General features: G+C 35.4%; 2 protein-coding genes across 2 annotated transcripts in view; one reads left to right on the top strand and one right to left on the bottom strand.

Annotated features, from left to right (window-relative positions):
• LOC306844843 (PEX5-related protein-like) overlaps window positions 1-5,279 on the top strand; it is a gene marked incomplete at both ends in the record, with an annotated part of 81,285 nt that extends 76,006 nt beyond the window's left edge. Inside the window, 4 exons of the mRNA XM_079377254.1 lie at window positions 1,451-1,657; window positions 3,063-3,228; window positions 3,839-3,996; window positions 5,078-5,279. Coding sequence (XP_079233380.1) covers window positions 1,451-1,657; window positions 3,063-3,228; window positions 3,839-3,996; window positions 5,078-5,279 — 733 coding nt within the window. The remainder of the gene's footprint in view (window positions 1-1,450; window positions 1,658-3,062; window positions 3,229-3,838; window positions 3,997-5,077) is intronic.
• Window positions 5,280-7,688: 2,409 nt separating this feature from the next.
• Window positions 7,689-16,907, bottom strand: part of LOC306844852 (ubiquitin carboxyl-terminal hydrolase 13) — a 28,643-nt gene continuing 19,424 nt past the window's right edge. The window contains exons 17-21 of the mRNA XM_079377266.1: window positions 16,710-16,853; window positions 12,972-13,138; window positions 11,257-11,449; window positions 11,067-11,151; window positions 7,689-10,237 (exon numbers count right to left, since the gene is read on the bottom strand). Of these exons, the coding sequence (XP_079233392.1) occupies window positions 10,141-10,237; window positions 11,067-11,151; window positions 11,257-11,449; window positions 12,972-13,138; window positions 16,710-16,853 (686 nt within the window). The 3' untranslated portion in view covers window positions 7,689-10,140. The remainder of the gene's footprint in view (window positions 10,238-11,066; window positions 11,152-11,256; window positions 11,450-12,971; window positions 13,139-16,709; window positions 16,854-16,907) is intronic.

Here is a 16,907-nt window from a genome sequence, read left to right as displayed (position 1 = left end):
TGAATAGAGTGTTTTTATAATGTCTGCCTCTCTGATATTATCTAACGTAATTTAAGATGTCATTTTAAAATGGTGTATCATCTGTGATTGGACCACACAGTTGCTGCAGATCACATCCCGTTCTTCCTAAATAGAATGCAAGATTAGAACTAGTAGAGCAGAAATAGAGTAGAACTAAAACTCTTCCACATCGTAGTTAAGTTAGGATGCAAAACTTTAAATGACTTTTTTGACTGTCATTTGACAGCTTTAGCTGTGACAAGGAATGTAACGTCAAAGCTGCCACACAAGTTTCTGAAATATACTGTATTACCCAGAGGTGAATGAATTTAGCCAAATGCTGATAATGTTTACATGCAAACAAAGTGACAAAGTAAAATGTAATTTATTCCTGTGATGGAAATCTTAATTTTCAGCAGCCATGCGCAAGAAGCATTTCTAATATAATCCAATATTACTCTTAATAATTTAATATATTATTCTAATAATATCCTCACATTTGAAACTATTTCTGCTGCTTAATATTTTTATACCATGATCCATGTTTTTCAGGATTCTTGGATGAATAGAAAGTTTAAAAGAACAGCATTTGTTTGAAATTGAATTTTGTTTTGTTTTTTGTAATAATGTAAAATATCTTGACTGTTACTTTTGAACAATTTAATGCATCCTTGCTGAATAAAGTATTAATATTAATTTCCAGTTGGATTTAAATGTGTTTAAATCCAAAACTGAAATGCATAAATTAACCTCAGGTTCATGTGATCATAAATGGTCAAATTACTTGACCATTAAAAAAATAAATGCAGACTGGAATTTGCCTATAGTGTGTTCCACAAAACTTACCCATAAGTAATATTGAAGTACTTTTTTTAGTACATAGTGTCAGCATGTCAACTGGGACAAAGCCAGCATCTTATTTGGGAGGGTTGGGAGGGGGCGAGTATACTTTTACCTAAATCTGATTAGATCAGATCAGATTAGAACTGGAATTTCTGATGGATGTAGCAGATAATTAATTAGCAATGTGCACTGGTTTTTTTTTAATGGACAACAAGATAAATGTTTTTACTGACTGTCATAAAGACAACCTAGTAAAAAGCTTTTATTTGGCATCGTTACATTTCCAGTTTTATTCTTTGATGCACCCGTGCAGCCAGTGTGCGGTAATAAACAATATCCAGATGTCACCCACACAGTGTTTTTCTTACGCTTGTAAAACAGGGAACACGACTTCCATCATAAACTGAGCAAATTATTTATTTTGGTTTTATGAAATATGTTTAGATGGTCTCCATGCAGGCACACAAGATGACACAAGTATTCACCCATGAATTAAAACCAGCACTAATCAGGAAGCATCTGCCTCTCATTATGATGGCAGACAGCTAATTAGTGTCCATCAAAAGCAGCGGTTCTTTAGATGCTTCCCTGTTTTATGTGTGTGCAGGTGTCTGGAGCTCCACCCCAACAACCTCCAGGCCCTCATGGCCCTGGCAGTGAGCCTGACCAACACGGGCATGAGGCAGGAAGCGTGTGAGGCGCTGCTGAGCTGGATAAGGCACAACCCCAAATACAAGCAATTTCTGAAGAGCCGCACACACCTGCAGGGTTCACCTGGGTCACGGAGACCCTCCTACCCTTCCGCAATGGGCTGGTATGGTTACAAATAAATCCAGTGCCATGTAAGAAATTTACAGCAGCCCCAAAAATGTGATATTTAAGTGAAAATGTATACATTTCTTTACTGTAGAAACAAAATATTAACACACAAGTAGTCTGAAAACAAATTATGCTAACCACTTTAGAACTGGCTTCAAGTTTTGACAATTTTTGCAGTTACTTTAGAGCAAAAAAAAAGTATATTTTTTAAGGTATTTTTAGTGGATGTATGATATCAGTTCCCCTCATGTGTAAACATGTGTCATAGCAGAATATATCATTTGTTGTATCGTTTGAAACCTAACAAACCCTCACTTTTTGGGTATATTTTAATTTGGTAAATGATAATTTTTTAATTTTCAATTTGGTTTAAATAATAATAGACAATTATGTGTGTATATATTTACAGTATACAGACGGACGGACAGACAGACAGACAGACAGACAGACAGACAGATAGACAGATAGATAGATTTTTTATTTAAAACAACCAATTTCTATTTGAATATATTTTAACATTTAATTAATTCCTGTGACTGCAAAGTTGAATTTTCAGCCTTTACTTCATTCTTTAGTGTTACACAATACTTCAGAAAACAATCTAAAATGGTAATTTCTTTTGCTTAGTCACTATTAGTGCTCAATTATTAATATGATAATTATTTTATATTAATAACCTTTTTTTTTTATATACCAACCCCCATTAACCCCTTGCCCAAACTCCACTCCATTTAAAGTTGAAAAGTAAACTTTTTATTCTAAAACATCAAACAATAAAACAATTTTTCTACATCGAAAACATTGAAACACTGAAAAAAAATAATGTCCTGCAAACCTTTATAAGAGACTTACAGAGTACACAGAGACTTCTAACATTACTGTCGTGTCAAGAGGATGATGGTCATTTATTTGAACAATTTTCTCAACTTTTGCTCTTTATTTTTTTTTTGCTCTGCAACATTCTGCTCATTATTTCTAAATTGCCTAAAATAACCAGGTGTTGATTGTTTGCACTGCGACAATCGACCATTGTATGCCATCAAAGTACCGCGAGAGCTATAGAGATCAGAGCAGACAGCTCCATGCTTTTGAATCGCTCTCGCGGTTTCAACACCTGATTATGTTAGGTAATTTAGAAATCCTGTGCAGAACGTATCCCCGGGAAGTGGCAAGTCTGGTCACCTTGCTAAAGTGACAGGTTTACAACTGCACTCCGTGTTGCAAAAATTCCTACTTTCTCCTACATGCAGCACTTCAGTCCCTCCTAAATGGAATATTTTTGGTACCAACAACTTAAATCTCTCTCTAGAGAGCCCCTTTTTCTTTTTCTTAGCTATTAAATGACACATTTTGATGATGTTGCCTCTGAGTCTCTGCACTCTCTCCCTTTTTATCTCCAGCCCCCTGCTGCCCGAGGTGAAGGAGCTGTACCTGGAAGCTGCCCAGCACAACTCGGACACGATCGACCCAGACCTGCAGACAGGGTTGGGAGTGCTGTATAACCTCAGCTCCGAGTTCAACAAAGCAGTGGAAGCCTTCAACGCAGCGCTGTCGGTCCGGCCGGAGGTAAATCCCTCCTCAGTGTACTCGACTGACAAACTGGGGCTAAATCATACAGAGACGCTCTCTAAAGGCAGAGGGCAAAGGAGAGAGGGAGAAAAAGTCACCAGAGCTTAAAAAGTGTCTCCGAAATCTTTGAAACAGTTCATTTGAAACTTGAGGGGAGCTTTACCATTCATGAGCGCTGACTCCAGAACCCTGTGGGTCACCTTGTCGACGATTGATGCTTGCTAAGCCAAATTCTGTCCCCCTGTGTAGACTGCATTTACACTCAATCGAAAATCCTCCCCATCTGCTTGACTTGGTAATGTCTGCTTGCCTGCTGGGGGGCTCAGAGCGTGAATACGATGAAAGATAATGGCAATGTGGAAGCGAAACTCTGATACCAGGCTCCTTGTGACATTAGGAACTAGGCAACTTCTTTGTACCTGTTTTATGCAGTGTCTCTGTCCTTAAAAGTCATATTTTATCCCTAAAAGAAAGAGAGCAGATCATATCTTAATGGTATTAAAAACCAGTCGCATGTAACTGAGTAATCTTTGAAGCGCAGAACGATAATTCTTTTGATCCGTGACACTGAGCCGGAGGGGATTCTTTTTGCCGTTGGTGTATACAGGACTACCTGCTGTGGAATCGGCTGGGGGCGACGCTGGCTAATGGAGATCGCAGCGAGGAGGCTGTGGAGGCCTATACCAGAGCCCTGGAGCTGCAGCCCGGCTTCATCCGCTCACGTTACAACCTCGGCATCAGCTGTATTAACATGGGCGCTCACAGGTTTGTGACAGGGAGTTGGGCTTGACCTGAAAATTATGGAAAATATATCCCCCAACTTTTTGTTTAAATATTTTGATCCTGAGGTTCTGTTGGAATAAATGCAGCATAATAAGGAAACATTTATTCCTTGATTTATGGGTGTTTCTTCAACTGCTGGTACTTTTGTGTCCCAGGGGTTGGTTTTTTAAAGAGGTTTTTTTTGTTTGTTATGAGGGTCACATTAAATGCCTTCAAAATTAATTTGAGCTGCTTTTCAAATGCATTTATGCATATATTTTTTTCCTCTTGGCCCACACTCAGCTTTTTAATCTTTAAAATAAGAAGCTCCATTATAAAAGTATTATTAATTATGATTTCATTACGAAAATACTCGATGAGCCTGAAGTTTGAAAGTTTTATACAAGCCTTATAATCAGAGAGATAGATAGATAGATAGATAGATAGATAGATAGATAGATAGATAGATAGATAGATAGATAGATAGATAGATAGATAGATAGATAGATAGATAGATAGATAGATAGATAGATAGATAGATACACAAATTAGAGCTCTTCTTCAATCAAAAAAATCTGCCCTAACTTTATTGTTTCATAGAAGAACATATAGGTAAAAAGCAGGTAAAATATATAAAAATGGGCAAATATCACTTGTATACAAATTTTTTGTGTTCATGTTTTCCAATCAAATTTGTCAAAATATGTGAAAATATTATTTAATTTTGGGTATTTAAAATGCATACAATTTAAGCTATAAAATTAGTCTTAGGAAGCCAAATGAATCTGCCATTTTATTGCAAAAATGTGTTTAATGTTCAACATTATTTTCCACCACAGAATGCTATTAAACAATGTATAATTAAAAAAAAAAAAAAAAAAAGTGGTGGAAATTTTCACCTCATTAACTACACCAAATGTTTTTCCAAAAATAACTGAATTCTTATGTAATGTACATATGTTCACTGTTGTAGATTGTTATGGACAAAGTAAATAAACCAGTAAAAATGTGGGGGGAAAATATTTTCTGAATGTCCACATATTTGTAGACGCACCCTTTTTATTTATTTGTTTATTTATTGCAGGGAGGCAGCCAGTAATTTCCTGAAGGCTCTTAGCCTGCAGAGGAAGAGCAGGAGTCGGCAGCTTTCTCACCAGGTCATGTCTGGAAACATCTGGGCGGCCCTGCGAATAGCGCTGTCCATGCTGGACCAGCCAGAGCTCTTTCAAGCTGCTAACATAGGAGATCTGGACTTACTCATGAAAGCTTTTAACCTGGATATGTGAGCAAGGATACCCTTTAACCATGGCAAATATCCAAAGTCCTTTATGAGAAGAACTTTGTCAGAAAAGCAACCTTTGTTTCGCAGAGCACCTTTACATTCCTGAGAACTGAGTGCTGAATGATACTCTTTTACTAGATTTGCACATCAGTTTACGGTTACCCTAAAGAGCACAACGCCGGGTGAAGATTGTATAAGTATGCCTTAGAGAAAATATATCAGCTAGGCCTGCAATGTAACAGTGGGAATCAGAGGAAACCACAATTGATGAGAGGAACGCAGACTATAAATGTACAAGAACAACACTGGCTTCACATTAATGACTTGATTAGACGTACTGTACTGCGTAGACTTCATGTATTGGTTCGATTGCACTCTTTATTTGAGATGGTGGGGTTATTATAGATTTTGGTGGCACTTAGTTCAAACCTGGACACTCCTCACCTGATCTCTGCTGCATCATCCCCTTTATTTCCTGGAGCTTGCAGACCAGATTAAAAAGCCTTACTTATCTTGCATGTAAAATAAATAATTGAGATTTTATGGGTATGATATCAGATAAAAGCCATTCCTTGCCATACTTTGACCTCTTGATGTAGAAGTCTATGTTCCATCAAGGTCTTTTTGTGAAACATACCACATCTTTGAAATGTTACCCTGATTATTTCACAAAATTCGATGCAGGGAATTAGATAAACTGCCCCTTTTGCCACAGGAAAACAAGAAACTGCCCAAAATATAAGCCAAACTATTTGTGAGCTTCACAGTTTTATGCCCTAATATTGTCATTGTTTCTGATATTACTTGTTATGGTTCATCTCCAGCTTGCATGATGTTTTATTTTGCTCATTTTAGTGTGAACACGCAAGTGCTTTGCATATGCGCTTCAAAAAAGTCCTACGTTTTAAAATGCTATGCAAAACCTATAGATTTTTTTCTTCATGCAGCCGGAAGCAGAAGAAAAGCCTAGCACCAGAAAGCTGTACTTGTTTTGTCACTTTTTGTATTTTAAAGTGTAAACTGGTAGGTAAAAGGTAGAAGATCTGGTAATCCTGTGTAGATGGTTTATTGTATTTTAAGGCTATAGGTATAAATTAATCCAGATACATTTGAAAATGTGTCTTTTTCTCAACATTTTGGCCTCACTGAGATGCTGTTTTTGTTCTGTGAAGACAGCTTTTAGAAAATTCTGACGATAGTCGATACATTTTAAAATGCCACATAAATTTGTGGAATAAAACGTTTTCGCATTGCAATGTTTGTAACCAAGCAGCTGCCGGTAGCCATTGACTTCCACAGTATTTTTTTCCCATTCTATGTAAGCCAATATGTTCATTACTTTTTTGTTTTACTGAGAAAGTGAAACTATTGGAAAATGCCAGAGTGTAACAAAAAGCCATTTTCAAATGTATCTGGATTATTTTAGACGTAGCCTAAGCAATGGTTCCTATTTAAAAAGGCTCCCTAACCCAGCTGAGCTTTTATTTGCAGTGTCATATGTTTTCATTATTCCCACCTAGTGCAAGAATTTATTTATTTAAAAAACTATATCAATGGAAAAGCATGCAAAGCTATTCAAGCACCCATTATAAAGTGTTATTAATTTATTAATTGTTACTATATTTCTTTAATTACTGCTCTATGTATTTATTTTATTATTCTGTATCGGAATCTATTTGGAAAGTCCTGTAAATGCTCATCGATACAGTTAGAACAGGCTTGTGCTTTGTAGCTGAATGTTACAGTAGATACTGTAGATTATCTCATGCCTGAGGCCAAACCTCCCCTTTTCTAGAACTTTGTACAATCTCAGGTGTGATTGTCTAGATGAATTCTTGCTCCAGAAGTACTCCTGATGTATGATCGCATGCCGAATATACTTATTTTTGAATGCTGTAGATTTATTTATATGCATGACCTTGACATGCCTATTTTAATCTATACCCTTCCTTTCTATGACTTATATATCACTGTAATCACAATATTTTGCATTTCAAAGTATATATTGATCTGAAGAATATGGCAAATTAACTGTAAAATATCTACAAACGAGCAGTTTTTGCAATGCAGTGAGTAATCTTAAAAATATCTTCTTTATAGTCACTTGTATTACTATTGCAATAGCCAGATTTACTAAAGCCTTTAGAGTTAGAGACTCACATATATGTTATGCATCATTCAGAGCTGTTTCTGAATTTGTACATGTAAACTTTCGGAATGTTTGCTATAGGCTTTATTAACTCTGGCCCAATATTTAAAAGATAGATGCATATACAAAAGTTATCTTTTAAAATAAAATATTGGAATAGAGTTTGTTTGTATGCCTGGTTGTTACTGTTGTTGACAATTATTGCCATGAGCGCATTTAGCTGTTATTTTTTCAGGGGCTCAAAAACAAATGGTCCCACAGTTTAAATCTCCCGTTTCCAATCTGGCATAACCAAACTGAAAATGGCACAGAGAAACAATTGTGGATTTTATTGAACAATCCAAACATTATGAGTCACAAGTATGTTTGAACAGATTTTCGAATGAGGATTCCCACATTTGCCATGTTTGTGTTTCTAAACAATATATGGATCAGAAAATCCATTTAAAAAAAAAAAACTTATAACAAACAAGTGGGCAAGTTTGTAAAGTAACTACAGAATTGGCACACATTTTTGCAAAAAAAAAAAAAAAAGATAAACAATAAAAACGTACCACTTGACCTTCAGTTCCATGAACCTGCTAAAGATCAACAATATATTGCAAAATGTCAACTGACTAACCTCTGATTTTTAGTGCACATACTGAAAAAATAAATCAAGGCATGTTTGAGAAAGGTGGGGTAAAAGCATCCACTTTCACACCCAAAAAGAGAGCAGAAAGAAAAGAGACCAGGAGGAAATGGGTATGAATATTCATTCAAATTAAGAGAGAAGGAGAGAAAGAGCGAGAGAACCTAAGACACATGCACAACACAAGGTAATGAAACAAAGACACTGAACTCCCAACATAAAAGGTAGTGCACAACAGAAATAAACATGACAGTATACAATCTACAACAGAATGTGCAACATCCAGTTGAAATAAATCGAGATGAACAGGCCCCACCTCAGCCTGAGTGACATTATATCGTAAAACAATGAATATTACATTTCAAATCAGCACTAACCTTCAGACTCAGCGTAATGAAAACACTTTAAAGGATACTTGCCAAGAATGCGTTCGGATTTTGTTTGTTAACGACATCATTTCAGCAAATAAATTAAATGTCTAAGGTTTGAAATTGGTAAAGGGTGATGGAGGCAGAGCCAAGTTTGTCAGATGTATCGTAAAGCTTGAGAGCTTGAGATTTGGTAACACTGAGCACCAATACATACATGTATCTGAGACAGTTCTATGTATGACACTGCATATAATTCAGCTTTATATGCAGTATGTTATCACATATTGCTTAGGTACGGGATAATAATAGTTTTACATTCTTTGAGACTGGAAGTCAATGAAACGGAACGAGTTCAAATGCACCCCAGTCTTTAAACGGCTTCAGATATGATCAAAGTAAAGCACTTGAACATTGCATGAATATGTGATATCGCTGCATTTTCTGGTCAGCTATCACAGACTGACTGAAAGCTATCATAAAATTGAATGTGATGATATTGTACAAATTAAATATTCTTCAAGGCATGCCAATAAATGAGGCTCAATGTTCTTGAATATGAAAAAAATCATAAAAGTACAAGTTCACTTCTGCCTAAAGGTATGGAAACTGAATAAACTTGTGCTGCTGGGTAGAATAATCCATTAAAGGAAAAGTACACTAAAAAATGAAAATGCACTCACCCTCAGGCCATCTAAGATGTAGATGAGTTAGTTATTTCATTGAAACAGATTTGGAGAAATGTAACATTACATCACTTTCTCACCAATGGATCCTCTTTTGGACTCACATTCTGACGGCACCCATTCACTCCAGAGGATCCATTGGTGAGAAAGTGAATGCTAAATTTCTCCAAAATCTGTTTTGATAAAGAAACAAACTCATCTACAGTACATCTTGGATGTCAATTTGAATGAAATTTGGGTATTCATTTAATCATTAATAATATTGGGTATTTATTTAATAATTTTTGGGCATTCCTTTAAAGAATAAGTCGATGGTGCCGCATACATGGATCAATCTGAATGCTAGAATAAATATCTAGCAGCAAACTAAGACCTACCAAACAAGGACCATAGTCCAATATTTCAATAAACATGCCTGCTAACACTTTTTTTCCTGTATGGGCATGATTCAAAAAATTGTGAAATAATCACATTATGTTTTGGATCGATTGCAGCTCCCACAAAATCCACTTAACGTGATCTCTATTTGAAATCCATTCTGACAGATTTTTTGTTGTTGTTGTTGAACAACTGTAAAACCCATAGGATTTCAAATGAATTGCAGTGAGTACATTCTGCTGACATGGCAGTAAAAACATTTGTAAATGCAGGCACACATTGTATTTTCAAAAAAAGTACGTCTGGAAAATACTGGCACAGGAGCTTAAAGTTTTCAAAGAGAAATATAACAAATAATTTGAGAATATATTAGGAAAATAATCTGCATACCTAAAATTCCACACACCCTGCACTGTACCTTTAAAGCAGACACGAGACGAACAAATAAACAAAACTCAGACGAATGACACACGTTGGGTTTCCCTGCTGGACCGCTCCTGTGGTATGAGCGTCTGTGCGGGTCTTGGCAGGGACTGAGAGATCCTCTCTCCATCTCACAGATGTAAATGCATCCCTAGTTTCCAGCAGTGTCAGTGGTGCCCCACACACCTCTCTGGCCAAACGGCTGTGCATAATGTTATGAAGGTCCAGATCTAGCAGCTTGACAGGCGCCGGTAAAAGTACATGTAGCCCAAATCTTTAGGGGGCCTCTCTGACAAACAGACTTTGTGGTCGTTGTAAATCAGCCATCTACAGAATTAAAAAAAGATATCTGAGTTTGAGTATATAATATATATATATGCACATTTACACTTATAAATCTTCATTCATTTTTTTTTACATTTAACTTTTCCATAATAATTACATTTTCAAATGAAAAAATGTCAAATTATAAAATGTCAAAAACATTCTTTACTTTTGTAATAATTCAAATGTGTTTTAAAAAAATGTTGACATTTGTAAATGGTTACAAATTATGAAAGTATACATTTAGAATGTTTAGAATCTGTCTAACAATAAACTGTGTATTTTTTTATTTTACGTTTATAATTTTAAAATGTAAATACACTTTTTACCTTTAAAATTTAATTTTAAACATTTATACATTTTATTTAAGAGTGTAATTATAAAATATATAAAATATGAAAATATATCATATATAAATATACAGTAAATACAATATAGAATATAATTGTAAAATTAAAAATGTAAACATTTGCACTTTTTTAATGAACAAAACAAAATATATACAGTAAAATACTATATATACTCTATGTATGTGTGTGTGTGTGTGTGTGTGTGTGTGTATATATAAAACAGTTGTATTTTTTTAGTTTAAATGGTTTTTTTTTTAATATTTTTTTTATATTTTTTTTTCTAACATTTATACGTTTTAAAAAACATTCATTCTCATGCACTTTCTAAGAATTCAATCTTTTATATTTTTTTCTGTTATACATGATCCGAAGAATTGTTTTGTGCTTGTCAACAACAAACAATACTCTGCAATCAGTGTGATTGTAACACATGCACAAAATGAAAATGTGTAAATAAATAACACACATTATAATCAGCATACCTGCCCTCTTTTTTAATATGACACACATAATGACCAGACATTGTGGATGCTCCCATGTGACTGATGAAGGCAAACAGTTCGTAACCTTTGAAAAAAAAACATCAGCAATGAAATAACAAACCAGCAATGTCAGTATCCTCAGTATGTGTTGACCACTGTTTATTGAACTCAGTATTCTGTAAGCACTTACGCCCAGGTCCGTCTCTGACACGGGGGCTGGACAGGTCCTGATCTGGAGACAGCGAGGAGTCGCTGTGGGCATTGGTGTTTGAGAAGCTGTTATCGTTCGGGTCTGTGTCTGCCATGTCTGACATAGCCTCACTCTCGTCCTCACAGTCTGGGTGTGTGAATATCCAGTCAAGCGCACGCTCCAAGTTGTTGTTCTGTAGTCAGACAAGAAGTAGAATACAGACAAAACGTGACCTCTTGATATCGTAACTCAATGCTTATTCATTGTAACTCAGACAAAATACTCTCATCACTTGAGAAATGGTGCTCTAAACACACAGACCAATATCTGTAGGTAACTAACAACCTAACTGGACACAATGCTTTAATTTCACAAGAAAACACTGAACACCAAAATTATATCCTCAGGCAAAGAGCCATTTTTAAATTGCTCAGACCAGTTGAAAGTCCTTGATTTAACTGAGGTCATTCTAGCACGATCAAAAGACTCATTTAGGCATAGGCACTAATCTGAAATAGCGCCATGATTCACTGCAAATGCCAGCACTGAAAGCAAATGTGGCCTGACGCCCTCATCCTATCCTGGACAAATGTGAACGACGTAGGTTGAAGACGTCCACTTGTTACCGCGCTATTATTGGCTGCTTGAGAGGCTATTTTTACACACACATACACACATATGCACAGACTTGAAAAACACCATCACAATGTCTAAAACTCAAAAAGAATTATTCAAGAAGAAGCAGGTCCTACTATGAAGGAATAATGTTTAAACACTCGACAAGAAGATCTGAGAGGTTAGACTAAACATAGGAGTTATACAGTTTATTAAAATTGAACTGAAAACTAAAAATTCAAAATATTAAAGAGGAAATTCTGGAGCAGCTCATGTACAACTGTGTAAAATGTACTTTTTAAAGATGTTTTGTATGAAAGAAGCCTTGTGTTCACTTATTGCATTTATTTGAGTAATATTTTAAAATAACTTTAATATATTTTAAAATGTAATTTATTTTTGTGATGGCAATGCTAAATTTTCATCTGCTATTACTCCAGTCTGTCACATTTTTCAGGATTCTCTGATGAATAGAAAGTTCAAAAGAATGTCATTTATTTATAATATAAATATTTTGTAACATTATAAATGTTTTTAACTTTTAATCAATTTAAAGTGCCATTGCTGAATAAAACTTTTATAACCAATACAAATCACATTTCCTTCAACTGTAAACAATGAACTTTCAAATATCCATTAAGAGAATGTGAAGGTTAGCCAAGTAGTTCAACAGAAGAGATGACTTCTCCAATCTCGCATGCCTGGTCAATGAGCAACAAGTGACAAATCTAATCCTGACATGCCAGAACATGTTTTTGCGTCTGTGTAACAGTATGATAATTATACTCCAGCCTAAAAATGAAATCAAACTATTTGCAGCAAGAACATGAACATCCTACATGCAGTGGCCCTAAAAAGTATTTTGGACACTGTATGAAATGTATGAAAACAAGTGTCATCTACAAACAAATAACACTTGAACTTTTAGTGCAACTAGTCTCTCAAGGTAATTTTTTAGTGGATGTATGGAGCCAGATCCACTGAAGTTCATGCAGGTGTCCTAGAAGAGTAATCACAGGTGTATGACATTCATATATTTTTAGGTTTCTAAATTCTTTTTCGGGCCACTGTACATGAAGCAGATGAGGCAGGACACTCACTGTGGCTTTGAGAGCCTGGATTGTGTGATGTCTGGGGAAGCCCATGGAGGTGAGGATGGAGATGCTCTCTTCTGGAGGCTGGTTGTCCAGTGCAGTGGTTGTAGGGAGGCTGGGGCTGGGCAGGTCTGGTTCCATGTAAGTGGGAACTGCCAGAGGCTCGGCAAAATCTACAGTTGGTTTCAGAAGAGGCGTAAGAGTTAAGTCTTCTGTCACACATATATAGTGTTATTACATTTAAAATACTGCAACAATGAAACGGCGATAGTACACGGAAGTACATTATGTGGTACTGTATATCCAAACTATCTCACGAAGAACATCATATTCAGCCTAGCGTGTAGATTTATTCACCAAATGTGCAGAGAGGATGAAAATATCACACTCACTGCTCTATTGAGATTACACAGATAAACCGGAAATTTAAATGAACACGAGCCATGTAATCCATTCCCTGTAGTCTGCAACTAATCCTTTAATGATCAAGATCAAATGCTGTGTCTCACACACACATTCACTCTGTATGACACCACCATGTTTGACTGCTAGCTACAATCTTCTACCACGCTACAATCCAAAGCGCTCCCTAAGGTCGCAAAACTCTGGACTTTTGGTAGTACCTAGGATAGCAAAGTCCACTAAAGGAGGTAGAGCTTTTTCACATTTGGCTCCCAAACTCTGGAATAGCCTTCCTGATAACGTTTGGGGTTAAGACACACTCTCTCTGTTTAAATCTAGATTAAAGACACATCTCTTTAGCCAAGCATTCACATAATGCATCTTATAATCTTGTACTGCAGTTATATCTGATCAAATGTACATTATTATTATTCTTTAGCTTGGGTTGAACAAATCATTTTTGCTTAGATGGAACAGCAGCTACGCTAATTATGTCTCTATTTGTTTCTCTGTTTCTGTCACGGGATTAACTAGGAATTACAGAAGCTTCAGTCTGGATCCAACCCTTAAATGATCTGAGATGACCGAACACCTGAGAAAAGATAATGCCAACCCCTCAGAGGACCTCAGAGGATGCCAACGCTCAGACAACATACAAAATTACCAAATTTTGCCATAAGTTAAATATATTAAGGTTCTGCAATATAAATATATTGTGGAAACTTAAATTCCTGTAGAGCTGCTTTGCAACAATTTGTATCGTAAAAAGTGCTATACAAATAAACTTGAACTGAATTGAATTGAATACATATAATAGACATAAATATAATGAAAAAAAAAACAAATCTAACACTAATAATACAGTAATAAAGAGAATAGACAAACAAAACAATAATAACAATAATGTAGCAATAAAATATATGGACAGAATTTGACTGCAAATGTGCTTTTTAAAGATGCACAGTGTTGAGAAGTTATGTACAGATGTGCAGTCCTGCAACTGCATTGAAATATGTATTATTTATTTAAACTAATATATGTATAATATGTATATACATATATTTAATAAAATGAAATTGTGAATACATTTTTAAATTAAACGTTATTGTATCATTTACATATCTAATCAAAGAGAAATATATTAAATATCTATTTTCTAATCCCATTTTTGCCTTGACTAATTCCTTTTTCAATTTGCAATTTTTTTAATTTTATTCGGCAACCATGCATTAAATTGATGTTTAGTGACAGTAACGATTTTTACGTTGTTGCGAAAAACAATAAAATAAAAACTATCAATCTAATACATAGTTATTCTTTTGAAAATTCCATATATCAAATAATTGTGAATGAATAAATAAATAAATAAATATGAATTGTCTGTTTATTAATTACAGAAAAACTGAAATTATATATATAAGACAGAGCAGATCAAAATATTTCTACTTTTTAATATAAAAAGTTAGGATTTTATGCTTTCCTTAGATTAGCCATATATCATCTCACAGGAGTACACAGTACTGAAGAATTAAGGTAAAACTAAAAAAATCTCTGTATATTGCACACTATATTAATAACCACTGTCAGTAGCATCTATATAGGAACAGGCCCAGCTGTAGCTGTGGAGCAGACGTAAGCCACACGAGTCTAGGAGATGCGAAGCTAATGGGGTTTGGGCCGCTTGAGACTCTGCATGTGTGTATGTCTGAGTCTGTTCGTGATCTCAGGTGGCTGCTTAACTGGGGCAGGAAAGTGAGGAGAACAGAATTCCCAGCACACAGGTGACGTTCAAGTGTGAGGACGGTGTTTACTAGCCAGAAGCACAATGATAAACAAGGGTGACTAGCAAGAGACTTGAAATACAACCTTGTGTAAACTTGAATCTACTCAACTAGAACATTCTGAGTCCAATAATATAGAGCACCTTAGATCTAAATTGCACTTGGATTAATTACTTTGGCATGACTCTTTCCCCATCATTGAAAATACGCAACTCTTTACGTCACATGTATTTATCTTATAGCCCTAGCTAAGTGACATGCTCCAAACATAAAATATTCCCCTGTAGCTGAAACCCAGATAATGAGCCTCACGAAGCACTCCAGATTTCTGTGGCTTATTTATCTTGAATGCAGCATAAACGACAGTCAAAATATATGTTTGCTTTAAGCAAATGGTATGTAAATTATCACAGGTCATAGGTCTGTTCTGGGAAAAAAAAACTCATCTTGGTAGAAACTATACTAATTAGGTAGATTCTGCACATGGATATGGATATGACCCAGATTATATTAAATACAGGTGAGAGTAAATACAGTGAGAATATACATGTTTTTTCTGCCCAAAATGTGTTTTGCTAAATATTTCCCAGAGCATAAAACATTGAAATTCAAGATACAATATTTGGTCCATTATTTGTTTCATCACACACTGCTGCAGGTTATTTATTTACAAAATTCTCCAATAAGGTGATTTCTCCACAAGGAAATTCATATTTAATGATATTAACTTTTAAAGACAGACCTGCTGTGAGCTCCGAGGTTGTTAGATGGTATACGCTTTTGATGAAGCCGTCAGTTTGCATTATTTCAAATGAAGCTTAAAATAATTGTTTAACAGCAGAAATCGTGGTTAAAAATTACATTAATTCAACCAATCAGAGAATTGCAGCATGTGAATCTCACCAAACAATGCCAATTTTGAATACTATACGCTTCATATAGTAATATTAATATTTGAATAAGGACTTTTGTATTATAAACAGTTGTGATACTGTGTTGATTTGCCATTTGATTTCCCATGAGGCCTAAAGCATACCAGCTGAGAATCACCTTAGTAAATATTGTTGTGAAACCGTGCTTGAGTTTTTGAAAGAATGTCAACTTGGATGGCTAATATGCAAATGACAGTAAGTTCATCTGAGTTAAATGTCTAAAATGTCTACAATGAAAGTGTTCCTTTCGAGGAAGCTCAATTAGACCTTCCCTCACACTTCACTTCAAACAAAATGGCTACAACCTTTTAGCCAATGGAGCTAAAATGGCAGAGACTTGAGTGTTTTCCTATTGATTACTAGACTGTGACCAGAGCAGCCATTAGAACAAATAAGACATTTAATACCATCTTAGCTGCATGTTTTAGGCCATAACAAATGTATATAATTTGCTACTTATATGTGGAACATTTTATAGTTTCACATAATACAGTATATTTTTAAGTATTACATATAACCATTACTACTATTACTATTTTAAGTCATGCTTTTATATAAAATAAAGGAAGGACACAGGAGATATGCCTTTGTTCAAAACGTGTCAGTTCAGTCAAGATACGAGTCCCTACCTGGCTCTTCCATGTGTGCTATTATCCAGTTAAAGGCCATCTCTGCCCCCATATTCCCAGTGTAGTACACTGCCTTCCGACAGGATTCCAGAGGGAAACCCATCTCTGCCAGCTGCATCACAGATGATTCATCTATTTCTGGAGCTGAGGAACAGGTAAAGAGAATAGTGGCTTCAAATCAATATCAGCAGTCCTTAA

The sequence above is a fragment of the Barbus barbus genome (genome assembly GCF_936440315.1).
Source record: "Barbus barbus genome assembly, chromosome: 25".
NCBI lineage: Eukaryota > Metazoa > Chordata > Actinopteri > Cypriniformes > Cyprinidae > Barbus > Barbus barbus.
This window is presented reverse-complemented; position numbering and strand designations above follow the sequence as displayed.